Source organism: Pipistrellus hanaki, assembly GCF_964339955.1.
Source record: "Pipistrellus hanaki genome assembly, chromosome: 3".
NCBI classification, from domain to species: domain Eukaryota; kingdom Metazoa; phylum Chordata; class Mammalia; order Chiroptera; family Vespertilionidae; genus Pipistrellus; species Pipistrellus hanaki.
Genome location: NC_140505.1, coordinates 73,869,197 through 73,892,786, shown reverse-complemented (window position 1 = coordinate 73,892,786; position 23,590 = coordinate 73,869,197). Strand labels below are relative to the sequence as shown.

Genomic DNA, 23,590 nt, shown 5'->3' with positions numbered 1-23,590 from the left:
GAGAAAGGAGTTAGGAGAGTAGGGTCTGAAGTATTGTAGCTCTTCAGTGACTGGAGGGGGGCTCCCCAGCTCTGCATACGGCCTCCCTTGGTCCTCAAGTGGATGTCATTGTTATAATAGACACAAGCTGCTGTGCCCTATCCTATGTTATAATAGACACAAGCTGCTGTGCCCTATCCTATGACCCTCACCCCAAAAAAGCATGTACAAAGATGGGGAGAGAATAGATGAAGGAACATAGGGAAAATTTAAGAAATTACTATAAGAAGAACAAATCCAGAAGACTATCGACAGGAATTTTAGAGAGATGGGAAGTAATCTGAAGAGACAGAACTTGGAGAGGAGACATTTAAGCAATTGTCTTGGTACTAAGTGGGCCAATAGATTAAGAGAAGAATGATGTAGGCAGTGACCTGTGCTTTAGCTGATATTTGATTCGAATAATCTAGTTTGATGTAATGAAGTGTGAAGTAGAAGACATGAGAAAAAGTAAAGTATAGATATAGCTTGGGTTATTTTTCATTTATTTACATTGCCTTTTTACCTGGCTAAACAGGTAAACAGATGCTTATTCCAATTTTTCTGTTTATTTATACAGATTAGCCCATTTATGTCTGGGAGAATTTAATGTTATCTGGAAGTTGATATTATCATCTTAGTCAGAAGGAAGAGGTCTCCAGACCACATTATCACTAGAACCAGATTAAAAGAGTGTTCTAGGACTCCTTTGGAACTAAGGTAACCATATACCTTGGTTTGCATGTTGTCCCAGCATACATATTGATAATGTCTCTTTTTATTCTTAAAAGTGATCCAGAAGGGACATTACATTGATATCACCCTTTTCCAAGCCTTCTTAAAATTCTAGCTCCTTGGTGTATCAAAGCATTTCAAAAAATAAAAACCTCCAAGATAAACATTAAGGAATACTCATCTGTTCTTAGAGGGAAAATTTTTCTCAATTTTCGCTTGAAGAAAGAAACTCTGAAATAAAATGTTGCTTAATTTGACAAGGAAAATATTCTAAATATCAAAAAATACATAAACCACTTTGGGGAAAAACAAGTGACAATCTAGAAACATATCTGTAGCATATATTAGATATAAAATGAGGAGCCAATTTAAGCAAAAGAGAGAATCAGATTTTAATACTGAGACAATCAGATTCCTTTCTCATCAATTTCATGGCTTCAGTTACCAACTCTACACTGCTTTTCTTACAAGTAGGAAACTTCAGTAATTTTAGTACTTATGAGACCAGTATTATTTTAATACAGAAAACCAAGAGAAAGTAATATGGATATTAATTGTCCTGGGATATTCTTTCCTCAACCCCCATCTTCAGAGCCTTTGTGACCTACTAATAGTTGTCCTATTTTTTAAGATACAAAAGAGCAGTGGGATTTTCTTCTGGCTGTTGTGAACCACTTTAATTTTGTTCTTTTATTATTTTGTGTCATGATTTATATTAAAAAAGTGGAAGCTAAATTATATATTTTTTTCATTCTAAAGCTAGTATATACATCCTTTAAAGGTAACGGTTAAGAATAAGTAAGTGTAAAATCCTCTTGGAAATCCCCAATTATTTTAGAAAGCCTGTGTGTGTGAGTGTGTGTGTGTGTGTGTATGCAAGGACTTTAATATTCTCTTGTTTCGTTTTTTCTAAATACTATATTAAATTATAAACCAACTCTACATTGTTTGATAGCTGAAAAAAAATTTGACATATTTGTGAGTGGTTTAGTTTTGCTCAGGTGTACTCTTTCAGGTTTTAAATATCAGTGACCTAATTGGTTATATAACTGCCATAACCACAGAATTAATGTTTGTGTTTTTTTTTTAAATCAAATTGTTTAGGTATTATCTTTTATGATAGATGTTTTCCTTTCCATTGAAGACATCACTATAGTTAACTTTCTTATTTTACCTCGATAGTGCAAACACAATTAACCTTGTGTTTTCTTCTTCTCCAGCATATGGTAGTGATGGAAGATATGCTCAAAGACTTTCTTCTTGGAGAACATCTGTTATTGGTTGGTAACCAGGTGAGTTATGGTTATGCTGAAACTCAAAGTACTAACGAATAAGTGATAGTAACAGTATAAAAGAAGTAAGCTTCTTGTTTTTGTTGGAATAAATTTTTAGAAATTATTCTTTTATTTTTCTTACCTAAATGACTAGTTTAATTAAATGATGAAGGTCTTCTACCTTCTAAACTTTAGTCATCTCATGGTTTAAATCTACCCCATCTAATTACCCACCCAGTCCTCTCTGTAGTACCTCATAAATATCTACTAGCCCATCTCACCATCACCTAGCACCTGAATTATAGCAATAGTTTCCTAATATAGTTCCACCCAGACCTTAGTCCCACTTTGATCTACTCTCTACTCTACAGCCAGATTGATACTTGTAAAACTAAAATATGATTTAGTCTCTCTTTTTGTTTAAATTGGCTCTGCACTGCCCTACAGTATACTCTTCAGTATGGCTTTCAGTGTCCTGCAGGATCTAGCCTCTGCCCACGTTTCTACTCATACAGTTTGACTCCCTCCTTTCTGGCACTCTCTTAGCCAGAGCCACTCTGGACTTCTGCAGTTTCTTATCTCTACTCTGGTCTTTGATGCATGCTCTTCTCTGCCTGGAGCATTCCCAGCCCTTCCCACACCCCTCCTAACTCCAAGGAGGTTTTACCTAGACCCTGGCTGAGTTAGGTCTCCCCTGCTTCTCTGTGTCTTTCTATCTCCCTGTCCTCACACTAGTCATATGTTACTGTATTTGTGTGTGGAAGGACGTCTTTCCAACTTGTCTATATGCTCCTCAAGGGCAGCAACCACACTTCTCTTGCTCATCTCTATATCTTCAGTTTCTAGCACAGTACCTACTATATAGTAGATATTCAATATGTATTTCTGGAGGGAATGGATGAATATTTTATATTTAGGAGGGTTCTGATAATTTTCCTTAATTGAATTGTCAGACTTACAGTAAACAGCACCTTTGGTTGTTTAAATTGGTTTTAACTTGAGGATAACAAGCTTTCAGGAGTTTGGTCTTTATTTTTTTAACCTATAAAAACAAAACATAGAAAGGAAAAAAAAGCAGTCTTTATTTAGTTCCTCAAACTTATCATTTTAAAGTGCTGACTTTTCTTTTTACAAAGTTTACAAGAAGTGGGCCAATTGAGTGGTTTACTGGTTGAGTGCACAGACTTGGCAGTCAACTGCTTAGAGGTCCAATAGCAATTCTTTCAAAGATATCTGTAACTCTGGGCACATTGCTCATCTTACTGAGGCTCGGTTTCCTTACATCTAACCTGTAGCACTTTATAGGGTTAATGTAAAGATCACATGAGGTAAATCTGTATATCACTGTACTATTAAAAAGGACTTTAATATTCTCTTGTTTCGTTTTTTCTAAATGATTAAAAAGAAAGTGATAAATTATTCATGGTATTTTTTTGTAATTTGAAAAATTCTTCCAGCTCTTATATACTGAAAAATCATTTTTCCTGATGAGTTTATATATCACAATAGGAGGAAGATGATCAGCTAATAGTCCAGTATTCAGTCTTTGATGGTTCTTTTTTTAAAATATATTTTATTGATTTTTTACCGAGAGGAAGGGAGAGAGATAGAGAGTTAGAAACATCGATGAGAGAGAAACATTGATCAGCTGCCTCCTGCACGCCGCCCCCCCCCCCCGCCCCGCCCCTCGGGATGTGCCCGCAACCAAGGCACATGCCCCTGATTAGAATCGAACTTGGGACCCTTCAGTCCATAGGCCGGCGCTCTATCCACTGAGCTAAATCGGTTTCGGCAAGTCTTTGATGTTTCTGAAACCCAAAGAGTGAGGAGATTCTAAGAGAAATTGACTAGTCAAAACCGGTTTGGCTCAGTGGATAGACCATCAGCCTGCGGACTGAAAGGTCCCGGGTTCGATTCCAGTCACGGGCATGTACCTTGGTTGCGGGCATATCCCCAGTGGGGGTGTGCAGGAGGCAGCTGATAGATGATTCTCTCTCATTGATGTTTCTAACTCTCTATGCCTCTCCTTTCCTCTCTGTAAAAAATCAATAAAATATTTTTTTTTTAAAGAGAGAAATTGACTAATTTTTTTATTTTATAAATTTGCAACAGTTTAATGAAGAAAACAAGCCAATTAGAATCTGGGAGATGTCCACTTAATAGTTAATAGTGGCCCATTCAACTGGACATGGTAATATACTGAGAGGATCAGAGACAGGCAGCATTATCACTAGAAAAGAAAAATACAATACTAATTATTTTTAAATTTCTAGTAATAATCAAGTGCTAATTAGTATTTAGCTAGGTAAGTGAGGTCTAACTTTGTGCATGCTTACATATACCAAGTCATGGAGTGAAAATTGGGCCAAAGTGACTGGTTAAAACTTAATAGAATTTTTTGAGTACTTTAGCCAATTTCAGTTCCTTTCAAACTTGTTTTTAAAGATCTCAGAAAGATTATAGACTCTTCTTCCCCAGCTTTATTGAAGTATAATTGACAAAATTACAATATTTTTAAAGTGTACAATGTGGCAATATGATATATGTATACATTATTAATAATTATTACTTCCATTAACTACTTCCATTTGGTATGTATGGGGGAGGATGGAGCTACCTGTAGGATTTGTTGGCAAATTCACTGTAAGTGTCCCACAGAGATGTGCTTTGCTAAGGATTGGTATGAAGTTACGTGTTCTCTTTTCCTGCTTTTTTCCTTCCACATTTCTTTTTCTGGAACATGTACTTTTGCAGTCATAGCAACTCAGGTCCTTCATCAACAACTTTGAAAAAAATTATCTTCTTCCTTTATCAGTGGTATTTCAGTACCTCTCACATTTTATGAACCTTTTGACCTCACTCTTATTTCCATCTTGTGAAACAAAACAGAAAAGGCAAGTGAAGGTGCAGTTGATAGGTAAGTTGAGGGCTGCTGACTCTCAACTCTCATGGGGTAGTGTCACTGGTGTTTTCACTGAAATACAAAGTGACGGTTGTCTGGAGAAATGCCTATTTTAATCATATGATTTATTTTGAATTTAAGTAAACCATTTGCACCATTTGATCTGGTTCCTTTCTTTCTCTTTGTCTTTCTAAAACATTATATGATGATTACACACAAAAAACACACACACCTCAATTAGAAGTGAAGCTTTGGGAATTAAATATTAACAGAAGCCAGCAGTGGGTTGGTATAATTATACAATAATGTGTTAATGAATGTTCTCTTAATACAAATGTCTATAGATAGATACAGTCTACCCAGCCTTCTGTTTGCAAAGTAGAAACTGGCTGAAGACCATGAACGAAACTTTTCAACAGATGAAGCTGTAAATTTAAAGTTGTTTTGAAAGACTGCTCTTTATCAGAGGAAACTACAATGAGGAAATTAAAAAGAATAAGAAAATGTGTTGATTTTGAGAAAGCTCAAGGTTTATCATCTTTATTAAGCCTAATTCACCTTTTCTTTCCATATAATTCTCCTATCTATCAAGATTAGACAAGATTTTATAACTATTGTATTGGGAAGCTAAAAATTCCATAAACATCTGTTGTGGCAAAATAAAGTGGCCCTCATCTTTTGGTGAAATAAAATTGCTTTGGGGGCAGTTTTAAACTTTATTCAATAATCAGAAATCAGTTTCATCCACATTGCTTATAGATTTTTTAAAGTGGTGACAGGTATGTAGGTGACTAATTTATAAAGTTTGTATGATGAGTCTTCATCCTCATACAATTTCTGGACCAACATATCCGAACATGATATGGGACATTCCTTACTCCTTTGGCTCAGATAGCCCTGGTGAGCCGTGTCAATACCTGTCAGTATGTACATACAGAGTTCTCCTCTCCTTCATGGCAAATTTCCAGGTCTCTGTGAGTGCCCAACAGGCATGCTTCTTAAAGCCCACTCCATGACGCGCTTGTGAATGTTGATTGTGTATTTTGTGGTCACTACCTCCTTGATGGCAGAACAGCCCCTCCTTCTTGCCTCCCTTCTTGGCGGAAGCAATTATGCTGGGCCCAACTTGGAATGAAAGCAAAATAGATTTTTTTCTCCTTCTAATTTTCTTTGTGGGATTCTAGGGCACAGTACGTCTTCTTTCCAATAAGTGAGGCAGAATTGCTGCCTGTCAGCCAAAGTGATATGGTGCCTGGAAAATTGCACGTTTGATGGTTCCTTGGCATATAATGCCACATATTGTAGCACCACTTTGTATGCTGTTACATGCAGTATCTTCTACTTACTGTACCTTTCATGGCATGTAGCTTTCATGCAATTAGAAGTTTCATACTGGCCTTTTTAAAAAATCATAGCATGACTTTCTATTTATTTCAACTTTACTGGAGGGTAAAAGGAGAAATGCCTGTTCATTTCCCATCAATGGTACTTCTTTTTTTTTTTTTTTTAATTTTTTAAATATATTTTATTGATTTTTTTACAGAGAGGAAGGGAGAGAGATAGAGAGCTAGAAATGTCGATGAGAGAGAAACATCGACCAGCTGCCTCTTGCACACCCCCTACCGGGGATGTGCCCGCAACCAACGTACATGCCCTTGACCGGAATCGAACCTGGGACCTTTCAGTCCACAGACCGACGCTCTACCGCTGAGCCAAACCGGTTTCAGCCATCAATGGTACTTCTATCCCAACTCTATTCAAGATTAATCTTCCTTCCTTCCACATCTTTTCTTTTGATTTGTAGAGCTATATTCTATTTTATATACAAAACTAGAGGCCTGGTGCATGGATTCATGCACATTGAAAAGAAATTAATTAGAAGGTAGCCGGCAGGGTGGGACTAGGCGAGACAAACTGGACTGCCCTAGAGACACCTCCCTCGGTCCCTCCCCAGCCTGCCGCACCTGGGGCAGCGCTGCGGCTCGAAGGACATCTACAGAGTGAGGGGGTTCCTTGGCAGGTGGGGTCCCTTCGCCTTGCCTGGAGGATTGGCCAAAACCGGCCGTCTAACATCCCCCGAGGGGTCCGAGAGTGTGAGAGAACACTCTGCAAAGTTACTATAGCTCAGTCACTCCTGCGTTGAGTGTCTGCCCTCTGGTGGTCAGTGCGCATCATACCTACTGGCTAGTTAGCTAGTTTGCAGATCAGCCAATCACTTAGCCTTTTATATATATTAATACTTATTGTGAATATTTTGGGTTATACAATCAGCCTATAGCATCATTTTTGTTGTTGTTTAAAAATTTTGTAAGAAACCTTGTTTTTGTGTAGAAACTTGAACTTTGAAAGGCAGTTTAAAATAAAAAATATTTTATCAGATATTTGAAGGAAAAATATTTTAACAGTGTAGTGTTCTAAAACACTCAGGTATCCCTTACATAAGAATTATTTTTAAAATATACAGTATTTTGTTTTAAGAAATGAAAATTTAATCATCTACAGATAGTGATTTGTTTCTTGTTTCTTTTTTTCTTTATTAAGATATTACATATGTGTCCTTATCCCCCATTCCGCCCCATCCCCCACTCATGCTCTCACCCCCCTGTTGTCTGTGTCCATTGGTTAGGCTTATCTGCATGCACACAAGTCTTTTGGTTGATCTCTCCTCCTTACCCCCACCCTCCCCTACCTTCCCTCTGAGATTTGATAGTCAGATCAATGTTTCTCTGTCTCTGGGTCTGTTTTTGTTCATCAGTTTATGTTGTTCATTATATTCCATAAATGAGTGCTATTTATCTTTCTCTGACTGGCTTACTAGTATTTTTCTTAGCATAATGCTCTCCAATTCCATCCATGCTGTTGCAAGTGTTAAGAGTTCCTTCTTTTTTTACCACAGCATAGTATTCCATTGTGTAAATGTACCATAGGTTTTTAATCCACTCCTTTGCTGATGGCACTTAGGCTGTTTCCAAATCTTAGCTATGGTAAATTGTGCTGCTATAAACATAGGGGTGCATATATCCTTTCTGATTGGTGTTTCTGATTTCTTGGGCTATATTCCTAGAAGTGAGATCACTGGTTCAAGTGGGAGTTCCATTTTTAGTTTTTTGAGGAAACTCCATACTGTTCTCCACAGGTTTTCTTATTTCTGATGTTAGGCAAAATTGCAAAACAAGTCATCAAAATGCAATTTATATTTAATGAGGCATAGTTAACAATTCACAATCACTTCTACATTGAATATAGTCCAATTATTTGTCAGGTATATCAACTTCTTAAACATTTTTAAGTCAGCCTTTTTGTACTTTTACCAAATAATACCAATCGGTGACATTTTTATATGTAAGCTTTTGTTGTAATCCACAGGCCATAGAGTTTGCCCTTACCAGAATTCTAAAACATTATGCCTTTCTTCTCAGGTAAAAAGTTAGCCCTGGCTGATTCTCACACAAGATGCCCCCTCTCTCTTTGACTATCATGTGCTTCATGTTTTCACAGTACTGATACTTTAGGGACTCTTTTCAATTCATGGTAATTTCTGATCAGCAATGAGATAAATCTTAGGAAGCATCTCTTAATTTTATTTTCCTGGTAAAAGTTGAAAGTGGTCCTTTCTTTCCTATCAGATTTTTGAAGGAAAATTCTGAGTGTCTCTGTTTCTTAGGGAGACACTCAGAATGACCTATGACCTGGCTCCAAACTACTTTTATAATTCTAGTTCTTCCAAATTCGAGTTTCTTTCCCTCCCTAGATATACCGTGCCCTTTTACTCCCCAGCCATTTTTCATCATTTTTGCTTCATACAGTGCTCCTTCCCCTTCATATAGTGCTCCTTCTTTGCCTATGAAAATCTTGCCCATTTTCAAGAGCTCAGATGATTTTTTTTTCTCTATGAAGGCCTTTTTAAATCTCTTTCAATTAGAAATAATCTTTAAAAAAAAAAAAAAAAAGAAAGAATCTTGTCTTCCTCTGCACTTTACAGTATTTTATCGTTATTTTGATTTAATTTTCTCTTAAAGTCATGTTTTTTTTTTCTTCTATAGTTGAATTTTAAATTTCTTATGAGCAAGGATTAAAAATACTAATATTTGGCCGAAGCTGGTTTGGCTCAGTGGATAGAGCGTCGACCTGTGGACTGAAGGGTCCCGGGTTCGATTCCAGTCAAGGCATGTATTGTGGCTGTGGGCACATCCCCAGTAGAGGGTGGGCAAGAAGCAGCTGATTGATGATTCTCTCTCATCAATGTTTCTAACTCTCTATCCCTCTCTCTTTCTCTCTGTAAAAAATCAATAAAATATATTTTAAAAAATAAAAACACACAACTGTTTATATAAAAAAATACTAATATTTGTATAATTTACAAGTTCCAATGTACTTTTTTGATCATCTAATTTAGTTCTATAACCCTTTGAGATATATGTTTTTATTTTTCACATTTTACAAATAAGCAGACTGAAGTTCAAATAGGTTTAAATATTTGCTCAAGATCATATAGCTAATTAATGACAATTAGGACTTAGACCTTCAAAGCTCATGCTTTTGTTTTTCATCAGATCATACTAATTCTTATTCTAGTTGTAATAACAGTTATAACAATAACAGTAATAATATTTAATAGCTAAATTATGTAATTACTTTGCATACAGAGTACAGGGCATTTAAAATTTTTCTATTATAGAAAAATTTAAATATATTTTACAAAAAGTTGAGCATATAATGTACTCCTTTGTACCCATCACAATTATCAACATTTTGTCAATCTTGTTTTATCTGTTCCCCCAATACGTTTTAAAAATGTTTTTTTGTTTTGTTTTTAATTCTCACCCAAGGATATTTTTTGCATTGAGTTTTAGAGAGAGTAAAAGGGAGGGAGGAGAGAGAGAGAGAGAGAGAGAGAGAGAGAGAGAGAGAGAGAGAGAGAGAGAGAGAGAGAGAGAGAGAGAGAGAGAGAGAGAAAGAGAGAGAAAGAAAGAAAGAAAGAAAGAAAGAAAGAAAGAAAGAAAGAAAGAAAGAAAGAAAGAAAGAGAAAGAAAGAAGGAAGGAAGGAAGGAAGGAAGGAAGGAAGGAAGGAAGGAAGGAAGAAAGAAAGAAAGAAAGAAAGAAAGAAAGAAAGGAAGGAAAGAAAAAGGCACATCATCTGGTTGCCTCCTGCAACTGGGGCCAGGAATCAAACCTGCAACTGAGGTACATGCCCTTGACCAGGAATCAAACCCACAACCCTTCGGTCTGCCAGTCAATGCTTGAACCACTGAACCAAATCAGCCAGGGCTAAATATATCATCTTTTAATACATCTTTTACATAATGCATTTTTGTTATAAATGTCTCAGAATTTCTCTCTAATATAACCATAGTTCTATTATTATAATACCTAACAAGCAATACCCAAACAAAACTTGGTCATTGTATTTAATTAGTTTCTCTTCCCTTTGAAAGAGGAAAGATATAAAATCCTGTTCTCATTATCTAGAGATGTATTGGCCAATTTTCACGAATACAAATATTTTGTTCAGAATTATACCAATATTGAAAAACTTCAAATGAGGAAATATTTTCTAATATAAGTTTCATTAAGTCAATTTAAGTTCTTGCTTAATTTACAGAATGAAATTAAACCATATTATTTTTCTTCCAAGCTAGAAATAATTGCTTTATTTTCTAATTTTTATAGCCTTTGATTTAGAAATATTTTATACTCTATGAAAATCAGTAAGCATATATTTAGTGCCAACTAAGTAGGACTCCATGCACATTGTTACTATTATATAATTCTATATAATGTAGCTATATAATTCCTTGTATCTCATTCTATCTATTAATTATGGGCTTGTTATGATGAGGAACTTAGTTTTTCTTCTGGTACAGGTTTAATAAATGTTTGTTGAATCATTTAATACTGAGATACTGTGAATATTTTATTGCCAAAATTAAAGAATGTGTGAATTTTACTAATTAATGATTTGAACTGAGCCTTAGCAGATTGCTGTGGTACAACATCATAAATATACCATGTTGTTATGCCAGCATAATTGTCTAATATGAATGGAGGGGCTGAACAGTTTGTTCTGAAACTTTCTTGCCTGTGTCCCAGCTGGCCGTGGCAGCAGGGAATTTGATAACAAAGTGGCCTGTACTTGTAGCTCCAGCAACCTGGAAATCTCAAAGCTCGGAAATGTTTTCATCAAATACAATGACACTCATCTTTATTTATATTATATAATTACATGTCCCTTCTCAAACTCCTTGCTTAGTGAATTTGCCTGAATAAAATCTGAAAATTCTTTGCCATTCTGCCACGTTCTCTCTATCAATTAGTTTGTCCACCCAGTGTTTCTTAGTGAATATTTTTTAGCATATATTTGGAATTTGTATTTTGTTTTTGCAGACACAGTGATCCCACCCCACCCCCAATATTTGTCATGGCTGCTTTGTTCATACCTAATGACCAAACTACTTAAAAGTATATCTTTGCCATTTATTGCAATGTGGTATTTCAAAGGGAAATTGCAGGAATGTGGATTTTATTATTTCTGCTTGGAAAGGAGGTTATGACTTTGATAGGAAGCTTTATAAATATGTTTTAGAGCCATGCAAAAATAGCAGTGTGATTGAAATGTGTCTTCTAGTTTGACTTCTGGGTACTGTTTGTTTGCTCTGGTTTTTTTTTTGTTTGTTTGTTTGTTTTTTGAGGAAATCCATTTATGCAAATGTTTAGGATTCTTTACTATTCAGTCTATTAAAATTTACATGTGAGTCACCAGTGATAGGAACATGAATGGGGGATGGTCCTGGCCTCAAGGAGTGCATCTTCTTGCTCTGAGGCGCTTGGCACATGACGAGCGTACAGTGTGCTGAGTGCGCTAAAGGACAGTGGTTTGGGAACCCAAAGAAGGGAACCATTCTGGGCTTCAGATTTGAAGGAGAGAAGACAAAGCAAGAGTCAGGCAGAACTTCAGAGAAGCAGGGGCTTTTCACTAGGACACTAGGGGTGAGTGGAAGATAACAGATGCATGGGGAAGGATGGCTCTTCTAGTCAGAACAGACAGTGTGAGCAAAGGCAGTGGCTGATTAGGAGCATGTGAGAGAGAGACTTGCACTGGGCTGTCATAGCAAGCTAGCAAGTTTTTCTTCTTTGGTGGCGATCCTTCAACTTTTAAGTCCCAGGACTTAAAATTCCATTCCTAGACCCATTTACTCTGCCCGCTTTCCGTTACTCTTTTGCCCTTTTCTTCTACTTCCTGCACTTTTCCCCCCTTGACAGGATGTGGATAGAGTTTTCCAAGTTCTTATTTTCCCCTTGCCTAGGAAGACAAGTGCATAAGCCCTTTTCGTCGGGATTTTACTGCTAATCTCTCTGAGGAAACAGAGTGACTAAAATACTAATAAGCCTGAGGGAGTCATAAGAGTCCCAGACTTCCAAGTCCTTGAAGTCAGGATCTCGGAACATTTCTCCCCAAAACTGGAAGCACATTTACTTTCAGTCCTCAGTGTGATTTTCATCTGTGGGGCTTACCATATGACTTATACCTCTGTGATACTCTTTTTCGAGCACATTGTTATGAGGAACACAAAAGAATGAACCGTAATTAATAAGTGCCATTGTCATGAGACAATTTCCAGCTTTTAAGATCTCTCATTATACAGGTTCCTTTTCCCTTTTAAATTTTCATTCTCTTAATATTATCTTTAAATTGAGTAAATAATTAAGTAAAAGCTATTTCATGCTAATTTTTTTAAAGGATACAGTTGTATATACAGAATAATGACTAGTAAGCATACATAAATATGCACAGCAATAACAAAAAATGATAGCATATTTTTTTTAGCAGTTGCACATTGGGAAGTGCTTTGTTTTCTAAATTTCCCAGTGAAACAAAATGAGCATATATAGTTTTTAAAATGGGAAGATAAGATACTATGTATGTATTTAATCAAAGTAATCCTGAGGGTTTTCTGTTTTAGATTAAAAATATGACTGGAAAGAGCAGATTGCTATAATGTTTGATTTTGTTCAGGATATTTACAGAAATTTCTTCTTAGGTTATGCTTTTAGAATTTACTTAAAGGAATTATAAGAGCTTTACAAGTTTAGTGAGAAATGACCTGATGAGGTTTGTGTTTTAGAAAAATAAATTGTTACCATACTTTTCCCTTACCTAATTTCTGTTCTTGCTACCATACTTTTTCTAACTTTTCTAATTTCTGTTCTTGATAGCATGCTTTCCCATTACCTATCTAAATTTTTTTTTAAGGATGGATTCCTAAAAGTGAGGAAAGAGATAATTCAAGGCTCAGGTTACCTAAACCAATTACAAATGGAAAGACATGTAATCCATAATTTTGAAAGTAAAAGCATGAACCTCAGAATGAGACAGGCCTGGTTTGAATCCCAGTTCCATTATGACTAGCTGTGTAGCCATGAACATGTTGCTTAACTTTTCTGAGCTTTGTTTTCTTGATTTGTGAAGTTGGAATAATCATAATAACTACTTCATGGAACTGTTATGATGATTAAATTAAATAACATGTGAAAATACTTAACATAGAGCCTGGCAGAATATGAGAAATCAATGTATTATTTATTGCTATAACATATAGAACTCAGCTTTTTTAATCCACTTCTATTCTCACATCAATTATTAAAATGTTTACATCTCATTAATGGGGTATTTTACCTCAAAGTGACAACTTCTTATTTATTATTATTTTAAAATTAAAATTATTGGGATGACATCGATTAATAAGGTTATATAGGTTTCAAGTGTATAATTCTGATACCTCATCTTTACATTGCATTGTGTGCCTACCACCTAACGTTAAATCTTCCTTCACCATATATTTGACCTCCTTTACCCTTACAATGGGGAAACAGCATGGGAGTGGATTTCATTTTTAACTGTTTTCTACAAAGGATAGCAACTCTCAGCATTAGTAAGTGGCAAGGAAATGAGAGCATTTGTAGGAATAACACATATTGTTGAGACTTAGTAATAAACCCTGGTTATAATTTTAGGTTTTCAAGGTTTTAAAGAAGTAGAAAAGAGGCCGAAACCGGTTTGGCTTAGTGGATAGAGCGTCGGCCTTTGGACTGAGGGGTCCCGGGTTCGATTCCAGTCAAGGGCATGTACCTTGGTTGCAGGCACATCTCCAGAGGGGGGTTGTGCAGGAGGCAGCTGATCAATGTTTCTCTCTCATCTCTCGTTCTCTCTGTAAAAAAAAAAATCAATAAAATATACTAAAAAAAGAAGAAGTAGAAAATGTTTGAGTAAAACAAAATAAGTAGAGTATTAGCTCTTCCTGCAACTGAAAACCATGCATCTGAAGAACTGATTCAAAGAAATCATTGTTTTTATACTGATTTAATCACCTTTGATGCTAGTCTTCAAATCTGAAATAGTTAATATTATGCTGTAATGTTGACACTTCAGTGTAAAATTATAGAAGAGAAAAAAACAATATGTGGAAGGATAAAATTACTTTTTTTTTTTAATGAGAAGAGTTTAGAAGTAGTGTATTTAGAAATAAATTAAGGGAAAAAACCTATGTCATAGAAGTTATGCTATGTATGTTTGCTAGTTTCATTTTCATTAACAATAGATAAAACAGAGTTGGTCCGAAGGTTGTGGGTTATTGTTAAGCTGATTAACAATAGATAAAACAGTACAACTTTGAGGAAATAGGTTTTGGTAAAAACAAAAAATCCTTCTGGCTTGTTTTACCTCCATACAAAAACAACTACTATTATTACTTCTCTTCCCCCTCCTCCCACTCCTCCTCCTTCTTTTTTATGAAATAAGCCAGTCAGGGAAAGACAAGTACCATATGATTTCACTCATATGTAGAATTTAATGAACAGAATAAAGTAACAAGCAAAACAGAGAGAGATTCATAGATAGAGAACAGACTGACAACTGTCTGGGGCTGCATGGGGTGGGGTGGGGAGAGTAAGCAAAAAAGAAAAAAAGAGAAAAAAAAATCTCTCTTTGTTTAATGTTTTCTGTGTAATTACAGGGTGTAGGAAAAAACAAGATTGTTGACAGATTCCTTCACCTGCTCAATAGACCCCGAGAATATATCCAGTTGCACAGGTAAGTGAAAAAGACCCATACCTCTTAAGATCTGATTTAATCATTTAATTTTCCTAAGTACAACTTAAAAATACTTTTTTAAAGTCCCACTGTACTAGTATAAACCAGTTTCATTTCTGTTCCTCCTGCTCTTATCTCTCCTTTCCTTAAAAGGTTGTAAAACCAGGCAAATTTTATTTTTAAAGTGACTAATACTTTGTAAACATGAATTAATAGATATTTTGTGGATAGAGACTAATGAACATTATATTCTAGGAGCAGATTTCATCAACATTAAGGCTCTCAAATTAGAAGAAAAATATGTAGAGGCTAACTCCTCTAACAGGAAGCTAAAATAGCTCCAAATAATTTAAATTTTACATTTTAAAATATGAATCTCAGGTATAAGATAAGAAACTAAAAAATATGGAAGAAATAAGTAGTTTCTTTGCCCTCCTTGAAAACACTTTGTGGATTACCTAAATTTGTGTGGTCATAATGCTGTTTTAGGGATAGTTTTTAATCAAATAGGTTTTCTAGACATGAATTATTTTTTAGATTTATCAGTAAACCTATTCCAAATCTTTTAAAAATTAAATATAAGCAAGACAATAAGATGGGGCTGGGGAGGGAAGGAAAGAGAGAGAAATTAAAGAATATACCAAGTAATAAGCAACCTAAAACTAGATTAAATTGTTATTGTTTTAAGCACAGGAAATTAAAAAAATGTTGTGTAGTGGAAAAAACATTGGATTGAATTACAAGAATTGTTTTCTTGTTTGGCTTCTTTCACTAAATAATTACGTGTTCTTGAAAGATAAGTGTAGGAGAAAAGAAGGCAGCGTTAGTGGGCCAAAAGAAAAGAAAACCAAAGTAAAGTTGGAGGATGGTCAAAACCTAATTCTTGGGATTTGAAGGAGTAACTGGCTCTAGATTAGTCCTCCACAGTACGGTTCACAAGTCTGGGAGAACAACTGCCGGAGATAGCTGAGCTGAACAGCCACCAGAACTCCCGCGTGGTGAGGAGACGTTCTTAGACACTCCTGGCATTCGGAATAAAAGCTACTCTACAGCCACCCTTGCAGGGTTTAAAAACAAGCCTTAAATGAGCAAGGATGCTTTCTATTTAATATTATTTAGAACTTTTCTCATATAAAATGGCTTTTGTATGAGTTTTTCTCATACAAAATTAACTGTTAAGCTGAACAAACTTAACCCTGAGTGGAGGAAGACTATAAAATCCAGACATTCTACAATATAGTATTCATAATGTTAATCATTCAGTGGAAAATTACTAGATGTACAAAGAAATGAGAAAATTGTTTAATAGAAATAGACTCTAAAATGGTAGATAATGAAATTAGCAGACAAGGACTATAATATAGTGTCATGAATATGGTTAAGCATTTAGACTGTTAATTTCTTCAACCTGATAAGAGACCTATGAAAAACCTACAACTAACTTATAGTTAATGGTAGTTAATGGTGAAAAACTAAATGCTTTCCTCCTATGATTCTGGAAAAGTCAAAGATAGTCAACATTGTGCTGAAGGACCTAGCCAGTACAATAAGGCAAGAAAAAGTAATAAATGGCATACATGCTGAAGTAGAAGTAAAACTGGCTCTTTTTAGAGATGACATGATTGTGAATATAGAAAATCCTAAGAAATATACAGACACACACACACAAAATCAACTAATATGTGAATTGAATATTGTCACAGGATACAAGGTGAATGTAAAACAATCAAATGAACAATAGGGAAATAAAATTGTAAAAATACTGTTTAAAATAGCATTAAAACATGAAATACTTAGGAATAAATTTATCAGCATATTTGCAAGTTTTAATTTGCTAATTTTAATAGGGGAAAATCATTTCAACTTTTAAACTTCTGTTAGTCACCTGTAGTTCCAGAAAATTTCTAGCCTATTCCCATTTCTTTTCATGCTTCTTTTTTGTATTAATGATACCTTATATAAACCTATGAGTTTTGACTAACTTTTATATGAAAAGGAAGAATATACTATATCAAAATTGCTAGATGTTATAGGAGACATAGAATAGAATAAGAAATAAAATATCTTTATTTAAGGAGCTGTAATACTGTTCTTGTTGTAATTATCTCAATTTTTCACGTTTACTGAATATGAAAACTTCTTATTTTTTCCCTTAGCTTTTAAGCATTTCCACCAATTTTTGTTTTTTTAAAATTTGGCAAAAATAATGAAGGAATAAAAATATTTAACTAGTGTACTAGTTCTCTCCTTAATAACTTTTTATAAACTGTTTCAGTTTTTGAGCCATGGCAAGACCTATATTTTACAGTTTAAGGATGATTGAATGAGCATTGTAATTGTTCATTTTAGGAGAATTTGTGCTGCTTTATTTTGTTTACATTGTGTTTAGTTTTCACTGTTTAGCAATGCGCTTAAATATGTAATTGTTTGAAAGTTTTAATGAATGTACATACTGCTGCCACTTAGGTATATGATGTCAATTTAGAGCAAAACCAAATAATTTAAATTTTATATTTTAAAATAGTTAAGCAGAAAGCCAACTTTTTCTTAAGAATGACTTCAGAACTTGAAATCAGCTCTCAAATTTATGCCCTAGAAAGAAGTCACTTTTCATGAAAGTCTCTTTATAAAGTGGGACAGTTTCTCCATTTCTTTATATTGGACAAAATATTTTTAAAGAAAGATATATTAGGCTAAACAACCTCAGTCTGTTCTGATTATAGATTATGGAGGTTACTTAATCAGCAAAAAGGAGGCAAAGAAATATAACTGATATTTAATGATTATTCTTGGGTGTATGTCACACTCATTGTGAACAGGTCTTTTGCTTATGATTTATTTTCTTTAATAATTATAAGAAGTTTTGATGCATCTTATTTTTGTAGGAATTATTCCTTCTAATTATTGGTATAAAGTTGTTTATAATATCATCTTGTGGTATTTTTAAAAATACATTTTTATTGATTTCAGAGAGGAAGGGAGAGGGCAATAGAATAATCCTATATAATTCCTATATAATAAAGATGTAATATGCAAATGGTCGTTACGCTGTGAAGCATAATGACTGACCATGTAATGACCAGATCACGGATCAGCAGGAGGGCGGGGCAGTGAACTACAAGCAGGCAGCAGAGAGCTACAGTAAGGGGAAGGGCAGCAAGCTATGAGGGGGAACGGGGGGGGGGGGGGGGGGGGGGAAGAGGGGGGGGGGAACGGGGGGATGGACTACAGAAGGGCGGGGAAGTGGGCGGAGAGCTCCTGGAGGGCTGCAGCGAGCTGCTGGTGAGCTACTGGCACATGTATTTGTGTGCAGGGCTACTAGTCTATAATAAGAGAGAATTATTGGTTGGCAGCCTCCTGCAGGCCCCCTGCTGGGGATAGAGCGTACAACCTGAGCATATGCCCTGACCAGGAATGGAATCACGACCTACTGGTTCATAGGTCGACACTGAACCACTGAGCCACACTGGCCAGGCATCTTATAAAATTTTAAGTCCCTGGTTCAGTCAATGATATCTTTATTTTTATTCTTGGTATTGGTTATTTACCTTCTCTCTTCATGATCAGTTTTGCCAATACTATTGTTGTGTTCAGGCAACCAATTTTTGTCATAGTTGAATCTCTCTTTTATATTTTTCTTTTCTATTTCAATAATTTCTGATTTTATCTTTATTATATCCTTCCTGTTATTTTTCTTTGGATTTAGTGTGTTCTTTATTAAACTTTTTAATATGCATGCTTAAATCATTGATTTTCAACCTTCAATTTATATATGTGTTTGAGGCTATCTGTTTTTGAATCTCTCTTTGGGTTTTAGTGTTTTTATAAATTTCTCTTTGGGTCTCAGTGTTTTCATCTCTTAAGTGAGAAGAATAGGCAACATTTCTAATATCTCTTTTAGTTCTATCTTCTGATATCTTTGAATAGGCAAGAAGAAGGAGATATTAAAGGTGCTATAAAAAGTTTGGATTAGAGATGCATACTTCCTGCCTAGAATGTCTTTTATACCAACATTTTCTTGTGAAATGGCAAATGATAAAGAATTACATGCTGCTTATTTATATTTGTATAATTCTGACATTGGCTATATATAATATGTGTGTGTATTAGAGGCCTGGTGTATGAAATTCATGTACGGGAGGGTGTCCCTCAGCCTGGCCTGTGCCCTCTCACAATCTGGGACCCCTCGGGTAGGGTCCCTAGGCCTGGCCGGCGATCAGGGCCTACCGGGGCTTTCCTTCCCCCTGGCTGCTGGTAGCTGGCAGCTGACCCCACTCCTGAAGCTGCCACTGCTTCTCCTTGCGGGCAACAGGCGTGGGGAGCGATCGCTTGGCTGGCCTGGGCCTCCCTCTGCTGGGTAATGGCTGGCTGGCCCTGCGCACCTGCCACAGTGTCCCTGGCTAGTGGCCTGGGCCTTCCTCTGTGGGGTAATCAATCGCAGGGTCTGCCATCCATCACTACGCAGTGGGAGGCCCCGCCCACCTGTTGCAGAGCTGCCCAAGGGGTAGCCTGGGCCTTAGTCTTTGGGGAGGTTGATTGCGGGGTTCCTCAATCAATCGCCCAGCAGAGGGAGGCTCCGCCCACCTGGCTGGGGCTCCAAGATGGGTCGCAGCACAGAGGGTAGCCTGGGCCTCCCTTTGCGGGTGATTGTGGGGGGCCCCAGAATAATAACATCGCACCCACCTTGGCTGGCCTGGCACTAGTGCGTGTCATAGTGTGGTCATTCAGGTCTTCCGGACTGTCGTTCTGCTGTTCAGTTGTTCGGTCTATGTGCATATTATCCTTTTATTATTATAGATAGATAGATAGAGAGAGATGTTATCTATAAAAAAGCTTTCTACATTCAAAATGTAATAAAAATTTCAAACCATATATATTTTTAAATATATTTTTATTGATTTCAGAGATGGAGGGAGAGATAAAAATATTAATAATGAGAATCATTGATCAGCTGCCTCCTGCACACCTACTGGGGATTGAGCTCGCAGCCCAGGCATGTCCCCTGACCATGAATTGAACCGTGACCTGCTAGTTCATAGGTTAACACTCAACCACGTTGTCTGATAAACTATATATTTTTATTTTTGTTCTTACAAACATTGATATGTTAGTGATTGATGATAGTATTAAAAAAAAAATCTCTTCACTTTAACAAAAACCTTAGGTATCTCAATTTGGTGATATTTGATATTTATTATGTAATGTTGGAAGTAAAAGGTTCTATTTCTGCTTAAAATATGTCATATTAAAGATTTTTTTTATTAATTAGACTGACATTTCCATTTCAGTGTGGCAAGTTTTTGCCATTAAGATTTGTATTTGTCATAAAATTTAAGGTCATAAAATTGCTTTAAGAGAAAGATATATTTTTAAAGACATAAAATAGCGGTCAAAAATGTTTAGACTCCTCTGATCTATGGGTAATAAACTTAAGGTCTTTACTTTGTTTATTTTAGTTTCCTTTTAATGGATTTGTGATGTTACCATCTAAATAATGTCATGCTCAACTTAGGTTTATGGATGTCATTCCAACAAAATTAGTTATGAGCCAATCTAAACATAAGTAAAACCATCATGAAACATACATGAATGGCCATCTTATATTATAATGATCAGATATTTTAAAATAAGTAAAATTAGTTAAAATCAAGATATTGTCCTAAGCATATGATTTAAGTAATTTAAAAGATTAATGGATATAATTACTTGTGATGTTATATATTTCAGACAGAAGAGGCTACATGGCTCACATTTGTGAAGTGCATTTATTTACTTATTTTTTTCATAATTTTATGTTAATTTGACATTAAAGACCCTTGATATGTCAATTTCTAGAGCTATATACCTCCCTTGGATAAAAGTACTCTTTTGTGTTACAATCAGAATTATCTTAAGGTTTTTAAATATTGATGCTACCAGATTTACCCCCACTTACTACCTCTTCTATATGAAGATGAAGTCATAGGTTCAGTCATGAGCATGACCTATTCTCTTGGCTATTTTTCTAATAAAGAAGCCCATTGTAAATATAGAGTTCTCAGGTTCCCCGTAAAGTCCCAACTTTCTCTTCCAGTGGGCTTCTCCTTATATATGCTTCATTTATTTCAGACTGGACCATTCTCTGTCCTACTCACGAGTTTTGAACTTGTATACATGCCTGTCTTTATTCTCCCACCTAAAATGTACTTTATTTCTCTCCTAATCCTTTAAGATTTGGTTTATTTCTGTATGGAACTTTGTTATTCTGTGTGTAACTGTTCCCTCCTCTGAAACTCTGTGGGACTGAATTTGTACCATTGTGCTAGAAAGAACATGAACTTTAGTCATCAAATTGTGTCTTCACCATTAAGTTCTGTGTAGCCTTGAACTCTTTCAGTGCTAATTTCCTTTCCTATCAAATTGAAATAATAATACTTTGCATGGTAGTTATGAAAATTAAATGAGAGAATGTGTACAAAGGATCAAGCACAATGTCTGGTACATTTTAGGCACCTAAATTTTTAGGCAAACAAATAAATACTAGTTTCTTATTGTATACCCCACTTTCTTGTCTCATTTCATATCTTATTTTTATCCCCTCCCCTTTCTCCAGTTGTGCCTTCCCAATATAGGGAACTTTTTGAGAGCAGGAGTGTTGTTTATTTGATAGATATTGATTCATTCACTAATTTGTACTTATTAGATTTCAATTGAATGCCAGTGACTATTTTAGACACTGGTCATGTATAGGTGATGATATTGGTGCTTGCTTTCTTTCTAGTAGGTGAAAATACATCAATATTTATCTACTAGAGGCCCAGTGCACGAAATTCATGCATGGGGGTGTCCCTCAGCCCAACCTGCACCATCTCCAATCTGGGACCCCTGGAGGGATGTCCGACTGCCCGTTTAGGCCCCATCCTGGTAGGATCAGGCCTAAACGGGCAGTCGGACATCCCTCTCACAACCCAGGACTGCTAACTCCCAACTGCCTGCCTTCCTGATTGTCCCTAACTGCTTCTGCCTGCCAGCCTGATCACCCCCTAACCACTCCCATGCCAGCCCGATCGATGCCAAACTGTTCGCCTGCCAGCCTGGTTGCCCCCAACTTCTCTCCTCTGCCAGCCTGGTCACCCCTAACTGCCCTCCCCTGCAGGGTTGATCGCTTCCAACTTCCCTCCCTTGCAGGCCTGGTCCCTCCCAACTGCCCTCCCTGCTGGCCATCTTGTGGCAGCCATCTTGTGTCCACATGGGGGCAGCCATCTTGTATGTTGGAGTGATAGTGAATTTGCATATTATTCTTTTATTAGGTAGGATAGTGTTGTATATCAGTTATGAAAGAGGTATGTGCAGGTTCTGTAGGAGCCTTCTGAGTGTATTTATATTTTTTGTGGAAGGTGCCTGGAGAAGGTGGCACTCAAATAGTCAAAAAGGACAAGTAGGAACTTTCTAAGTGTAGAACAGAGAAAGGGGCATTATTCCTCCTGAAAACAGGCTATCTAAACATCAGGAAGTGCGAGTCAGCTTGCTTTATCATGGATTTATATGCATAGATGTAAGAGGAAGATGTGGGCCTTATTGGGACTTCATGGGCCCTGCTGATGTTGAATTTTATCTTGAATGTAATGTGATGGAGTTAAAGCAGGAAAGATCATTATGACCATAATCTGTGGGTAGCTCAGAGTCAGCTGAGATTTGAATCACAGAGGAGACTAGGAGGTGATTGCAATAATCCAGATAAAATTGTTGGAGCTGAACAAATATGTTGCCAATGAGAACGGAAAGAAAGAACATATTTAAGATAGTTTTAACTGGCTAAGTTTGGAAGCCTTCTTAATCATGTGGAGGGTGAGGCAGGTACTTTGTTGGTTCTCAATGCACAGTGGAATCCCAATATATATTTGTTGAAATGACTTGATATGTGCCAATTCCATCTGGATCTCCCAGCTCAAGCTCCCCTAGAGGCACTGATGGTTGTTTCAAATTGAATCAAGTGCCTTATCTACATACTAGAGGCCCAGTACATGAATTCGTGCATGGGTGGGGTCTTTTACATGATGTTTCTCCCCTGTTGGGACCAATCGGACCAGGTGGGCGGGGGGTGGAGGGGTGGTGGAGGGATCTCGGATGGTTGGCTGGCTGGCCCCACACCCTGGTCCAACTTTCAGTCTAACTCCCAATCATGGGGACAGTTTAGCCTTTTATTATATAGGATGTATAACCTGTGGCTCATTATGCAAAACTCCAACCCCTAAGGTGCTTAAAATATTGCATTGTGGATATTTAGTGTTATAACGCTTGCTTTTACCCTTTCATATTTTTATATAATTTTTCTTTGTGAAATCAAATGAGATATAATGAAGACTAAAACTATAACATTGACCCTCATCACATCAATTATCTGGGGTGAATGATGACATGCTTTAAAAAGCACAGCATAACTCAACATACAAATCTTTCCTCAGGCTGACAAAAATTGAATGTGACAGTACAAAATTTGAAGTTCATAAAGTCCCAGAGGACAAACAGATGTATTGGTATAAAATAGAAAACCTAAAAGCTTTTCTGAACTCTCCTGGAGAAAATTATTATTGA

At 36.2% G+C, this 23,590-nt stretch overlaps 1 protein-coding gene across 1 annotated transcript in view; it reads left to right on the top strand.

The window, feature by feature from the left end:
- Positions 1-23,590, top strand: part of VWA8 (von Willebrand factor A domain containing 8) — a 333,534-nt gene that overhangs the window by 145,993 nt on the left and 163,951 nt on the right. The window contains exons 20-21 of the mRNA XM_084876526.1: positions 1,974-2,045; positions 14,940-15,016. Coding sequence (XP_084732652.1) covers positions 1,974-2,045; positions 14,940-15,016 — 149 coding nt within the window. The remainder of the gene's footprint in view (positions 1-1,973; positions 2,046-14,939; positions 15,017-23,590) is intronic.